This window comes from Chrysochloris asiatica, unplaced genomic scaffold, assembly GCF_000296735.1.
Source record: "Chrysochloris asiatica unplaced genomic scaffold, ChrAsi1.0 scaffold00040, whole genome shotgun sequence".
Lineage (NCBI taxonomy): Eukaryota > Metazoa > Chordata > Mammalia > Afrosoricida > Chrysochloridae > Chrysochloris > Chrysochloris asiatica.
In genome coordinates, this window is record NW_006408558.1 from 21,922,566 (window position 1) to 21,928,640 (window position 6,075).

Genomic DNA, 6,075 nt, shown 5'->3' on the forward strand with positions numbered 1-6,075 from the left:
CAACTCGATGTCACCTAACAACAACAACATGGGGAAAACACTGGATGATGCAGAAAAAAAATTTTTTAATGGGAGGAATACATCACTGTACCAAAAAGAAATGGTCGATGTTTAATCATTTCAAGAGGTAGCATATGATAAACAGCCAATGATACTGAAGGAAGAAGTTCAAGGTGTGCTAAAGGCATTGGGAAAGAATAAGGCTCTGGGAATTGATGGAATAAAAATTGAAATCTTTCAACAAATTGATGCAACACTGGAGGCACTCACTCATCTCTGCCAAGAAATTTGGAAGACAGCTACCTGGCCAACTGATTGGAAGAGATTCATATTTGTGCCCATTCCAAAGAGAGGTGATCCATCAGAATGCGGAAATCATCAAACAACATCACTAATATCGCATGCAAGTAAAATTCTGGTGAAGATAATGAAAAAAGGACTGCAACTATACACTGACAGGGAACTGTCTGAGGTTCATGCAGGATCCAGCCAGGGTCCAGGCATATCATTGGTGACATTAGATGAATCTTGGCTGAAATAGAGAATACCAGAAAGATGCTTAACCTGTGCTTTGTTGACTACACAAAGGTGTTCAATTGTGTGGATCATGACAAGACATGGACAACATTATGGAGAATGAGTATTCCAGAACACTTAATTGTGTCCATGAGGAACCTGTTTGTAGACCAAGAGGTAGTTGTTCAAACAGAACAAGGGAACACTGAATGGTTTAAAATCAGGAAAGGTATGTCCTGAGGTTGTATTCTTTCTCCATACTTATTCAATCTGTATGCTGAGCAAATAATATGATAAACTGGGTTCTATGAAGAAGATCGTAGCATCAGGATTGGAGGAAGACTCATTAACAAGCTGCATTATGCAGATGATAATCTTGCTTGCTGAAAGTGAAGATGACTTAAAAATATTTACTGATGAAGCTCAAAGACCACAGTCTTCAGTATGGGTTGTACCTCAATGTAAAGAAAACAAAACCCCCTCACCACTGAACCAATAAATAACATTCATACAAATGGAGAAAAGATAGAAGTTGTCAAAGACTTCATTTTGCTCAGATCAACCATCAACACTCATGGAAGCAGCAGTCAAGAAATCAAACGACTCATTGTATTAGGCAAATCTGCGGCACAAGACCTCTTTAAAGTGTTGAAGAGCAAAGATGCCAGTGTGAGGACTAAAGTGCACCTGACCCAAGCCATGGTATTTTCAATAACCTCACATGGGTGTGAAAGTTGGACAGTGAATAAGGAAGACCATAGAAGAATGAATGCATTTGAGTTTTGGTGTTGGAGGAGAATATTAAAAGTACCACGGACTGCCAAAAGAACAAACACCAATCTGTGTTGGAAGAAGTACAGCCAGAGTGCTTCTTAGAAGCTAGAATGATGAGACTGAGTTTCTCATACTCATAGAGACCCTGTATAGGATTTCCAAGAAGCAGCTGGTGAGCTTGAACCACCAACCTTGCAGTTTGAACCACAGCGCCACACCAGGACTCTGCCCTATATGGAGTTTACCACTCGATGGAAACAATTCTAGGCAGAAGCAGCTTCCAGGTACAGAGCTTCACTGACAACGAGCTCATTGGTGAGAAGAGGCGGCTAGGGGGATAGGCCGCATTTCATCCTCCACTGGTCCCTCCACCTCCATCCGGGTGGGTGCCAATCAATGCACACTAGCACACTGTGGCTCTGCGCACATCTTTTGCCTTCTGTCATTGGCTCTGCTGCTGTGGATGCTTTTAACATAGGCTCTGTTTACTGGTGTGAACAGCTTTAACCGCTTCCACTCTCCTCAGTCCCTCTGTGTTCTCAGAGCTGCCTCTAGAAGTCTCTGCCGATTGGGTCCAGGTACTGTGTTTTCAAGGGACACTCAGGACTCTGGCCCCTGTGCTAATTTATTTCCATTACCTCCTCTGCCTCTCCCACTGATAATCTTCCACCAACAGTCATTTCCCTGGTTGACCAGTTCTTCCTCTCTTTCTCCTGCCAATCTGTCCTGGTCTTTTAAGACTCCTTTTGAGCAACATGCACCCTAGAAATCCTTCCTAGGTTGAGTGTGACCTTTTCTCTCCCTTGGCACTTATCACTTTGTATTGTCACTGTGCCAACTTCTCAGTGGACACAAGAGGCACGGTGTGCTTTTAGGGCTCATGAAAATGGTTTAATATATTTTGAAATCTGAAGAAGAAAAAATCACTTCAAGGGTCAAAACAATTTTTTTTTTTTACCCTATTACGGAAAAGAAAAGAAATGCTTAGGGCCTACAAAAATGTAAGAAATTCTTTACATTTAAAAATTTTTTATTTTAAATAGAGCGAGAAGGGTCAGAGTGCCATGTGTCCAGGGAAGTCATGATGTGATCCTGATAGCGTTTCTCCCCTCCCCAGTAGTGTGGGCTGAAGGTGAAAGCGGGGGCTGTGTTAGGTTATTTTTAAACCCTTGCATTGCCAGCCGGTGCCTGGCTTTCAGGTCAGGCTCAGTAAGTGCTTCCTGATTAAGGGGCTGAGTAAATGAATGAATGAATGAATGAATGGCCTTGAGGGAGGCACTTGATTCTCTGAGTCACCGTATCTTCCCTGAGGAGTGAAACTTTTACCTCACAGTGTTACTGCAAAAAGCAAATGATGAAAGCTTTGGAATAGGAGAGCATGGGGACATTCTTGAAACTAAACTGGCTATGGAGGAGGAGGGAAAGTCTGAAGTTGTTAAAAATGACCCAGGTGACGCTGCTGCCTTTCTTTGGGTAACAAGCGGATCCGATTTATATCCATGTAAGGGATATAAAAAGTGTTTTTATATCCATGGAGTGTTCACTGGGAAAATTCTTGTCTCCCCTGTAGGGGTCCTGGATTGGAACCCTGGCCAACAGTCTTCAGGCACAGAGCCCACCTACCTGTCAGTGGAGGCTTATGTATTGCTATGGTACTGAACAGGCTTCAGCAGAGCTTCCAGATGAAGACTAGGAAGAAAGGCCTGGTAATCTAGGTCTAAAAAGCAGTCTGTGAAAACACTGTCAAAGGTCCAATCTGCCACCAATTATGGTACTATTACAGTGTTTCATCCCCTTGTGCATGAGATTGTTATAAGTCAGTTGCTGACCAACAGCTTCCAACATTTATATACGTATAGAAACCGTCCCGGAAGGGCGGATACCAAAGTGTCTTACAGAGGCAGGCTCAGAATGTGGTTACCTTTAGAAACGCCATTAAAAGTATGAGACCCCCTCAGCTCTAGAGGAAAAGTTGTTTGTTTTCAATAAATTTATTTTATGCAGAATACTTCAGTTTAATTTATTTTATTGTTGTTGAGAATATACACAGCAAAACATACACCAATTTAAGTTTCTACAAGTATAAATTAGGGGCCTTCATTACATTCTTCCTGTTGTGCATTTTATGCTGAGTTGTTTCTCACCCATTAACAGAGGCTCACTGTCCCTTACATTCCCAGCTAAGCTTTAGAGTTGTTGTCAATTTGATCCCATGTAGATAGATCTTAAAGGAGCTCTGGTAGTGTAGTGGTTACGAATCGGGCTGCGAACCTTAAGGTCAGCGGTTCGAAACTACCAGCTGCTCCGCGGGAGAAAGAGGAGGCTTTCTACTCCCGTAAAGATTTACACCCTCGGAAACCCTGTACAGGGTCGCTATGGGTCGGAACCCACTCGACGGCACTTAACAACAACAACAAAATAGATCTTAAAAGTGATATAAACTCAAGACAGATTTTTTTTTTTTTACCTAGTTAAGCTAAATGATTTACAGCCTCGGAAACCCTGTACAGGGTAGCTATGAGTCGGAACCAACTCCACAGCATATAACAACAAAAAGCTAAATGAAGGCACCCTGGTGGCATACTGGGTTATGAACTGGTTAGTAGTTCGAATCTGGAAGAAAGATGAGCCCGGCTGCTCCGGTAGAGCTTTACAGCCTCAGAAACCCTATTGTTGATGTTAAGTGCTGTGGCATCGACTAGGACTCATAGTGACTCTGTACAAGGTTTCTGAAGAGCAGCTAGAGGGTTTGAACTGCCTACTTTGTGGTTCACAGTCCAGAGCTAATCCTACAACACCACACCAAGTGTCCTACTGTTGTCCCGTTGGTTTGGACACATAGCAACCCTGTACAGGGTTTTCGAGGAGCAGTTGTGGGTTTGAACCACCAGTCTTGTAGTTAGCAATCCAGTGCTTACTCTACAGCACCAGGACGCCTATTAGTTGGACCAATTTGACAGCACCCAACCACCACCACTACCAAGCTAGACTATTGTTTTGTTTTTAACAAGATTCCAAGGGATGTTTTGTTTTAAGATTTAAAGATTTCAGGGCAAGGAATAGGTTTCTGGCATTTATGTAGGCTGAGTTTTTTTTTGTTTTGTTTTTGTCTGTTTATTGTTTTTTTAAAACCATACTTAAAAACATATGAAGGCCAGGCCAGTTCTGTGTCTTGGTTTCCCTTTGTGTCCCTGGTCCTGGCCCACGTGAGGGACTTAATGAGAGAATGAACATCTGGTTCTGGTGACAAACCCCATCCAGCGGCCCATCAGCACCAGGTTCAGTGGCCCCAGGGACCTCAAGATGGTGAAAGGAACCATATCTCCTCCCTAGAGCAAGGCAGACAGTGGAGAGAGCACAGCAGTGAAACAGAGACTCAGTTTGCTCACTTGATGTCTCTCAGAGGTCATCAGGAGGACCGAGGAAGAAGATGAGACATCTCCCAAGGTGACAGACACCAGTAAGGACTTAAGAAACCCTTAGGGGACACAGCCTTCCAGCGTTCAACTAGACTTAATATTTCCCTTGGCTCCCGAAGGGCTAGAATTGTTTTCTTTTTTCTAAGCCGTGGGTGCTTTCAAAATCACAAAAATAATTAACAACAGTCTTGTCTGTTTTGTACACTGCTGTATGCCCAAAAGAATGCCGGCAACACAGTAGGCGTTGAGTGAACGAATCTGTCCGCCCTGACTTCCGTAGCTGATTGCGGCGCATCCAGACCATGAAGAGAACAAACCCTGCCCAGCCTCTTGCACCCAGTAATTTAGATCTCCAGGAATTGCCTTTGTTGTGGGCGACCAACCACAAGCACCACAAGCACCTGCTCCTTCAGCCGTTCCGCACCCCGGGCTGCCGCGAGGAGTCCTTTCCTCTCCGATTCCCAAGAGCTGAGGTCCCCGCCGGGAGCTGGTGGCGCGCGTCCCCAGGTGCTCGACACCCCGTCCCAGGCCAGCGTTATTCGCCGCCTCGGGCCGGCTGGGGTCTAAAGCTACGGCCTGCGGGGGCAGGAGCGAGTCACGGCCGCGAAGTCCCCATCCTCTGGGCTTCTCGCCCCCGGCCACCTGGCCTCGCCGCGCCGGGCCCCGGTGTAGCCCCTTCTCCTGGCCCGAGTGCCCGCGGCCTTGGCCCCCGCCGGCTTCTGGATCCTCTCCCGTCAGTTTCTCCAATGGAGAAGCCAAGCTCCCCGCGCTGCCGGGCGGCTCCCGGGGGAGGGGGCGCGGCCGCCCCCGCGGCTCCACCCTCTCGGCGGGGCGCAGCCAGCTGGGGCCCCGGCCAGTCGCATCCGCCGCGGGGTCCGCGCTCCGCTCTATCCCAGCTCGCTCGGCAGGAGGGTGCCGTGGCAAGGAGCGGGCTCCCCGGCTCAGCATCAGGCGCTCTGGTGCTGCCAGCGCTGTGCGAGGAGTCGGGCGCTGAGATGCCCCGAGGGGGCGGTGGCTGTACGCCGAGCCTGGGTAGAAGAGCGTCACTGTGGACGCGGGCGCCCCTAGCCACCTCAGCCACCCTTCGTGTACGGGGACTGGAGCCACGGAAGCGGCGGTGCAGACCCGCGAGGTCGGCGAGGTCCGCGCTCCTGGCGGCCGTGGGCTGCGGAGCCTCGGCTGGGTTCTGCGCCTCCCCCCGAGCCCCCCGCGAGCTGGCAGGAGGAAATAGCGTGCGGCCCCTTTAAATTTACCCAGGAGCCCTTAAAGGAGCCCCAGGGGCCCCAGACAGGAATCCCCACCCCGGTCCAGCCCGCGCCGCCGAGCCAGCAGTCAGCCGTCCGTGCGGCCGGCCGCCCGTGCCTGC

At 48.2% G+C, this 6,075-nt stretch overlaps 1 protein-coding gene across 1 annotated transcript in view; it reads left to right on the forward strand.

Moving 5' to 3' along the window:
* The first annotated feature begins 5,704 nt into the window (after window positions 1–5,704).
* Window positions 5,705–6,075, forward strand: part of LOC102830454 (chromosome unknown open reading frame, human C11orf95) — a 5,649-nt gene continuing 5,278 nt past the window's right edge. Inside the window, exon 1 of the mRNA XM_006861095.1 lies at window positions 5,705–5,941. Coding sequence (XP_006861157.1) covers window positions 5,705–5,941 — 237 coding nt within the window. The remainder of the gene's footprint in view (window positions 5,942–6,075) is intronic.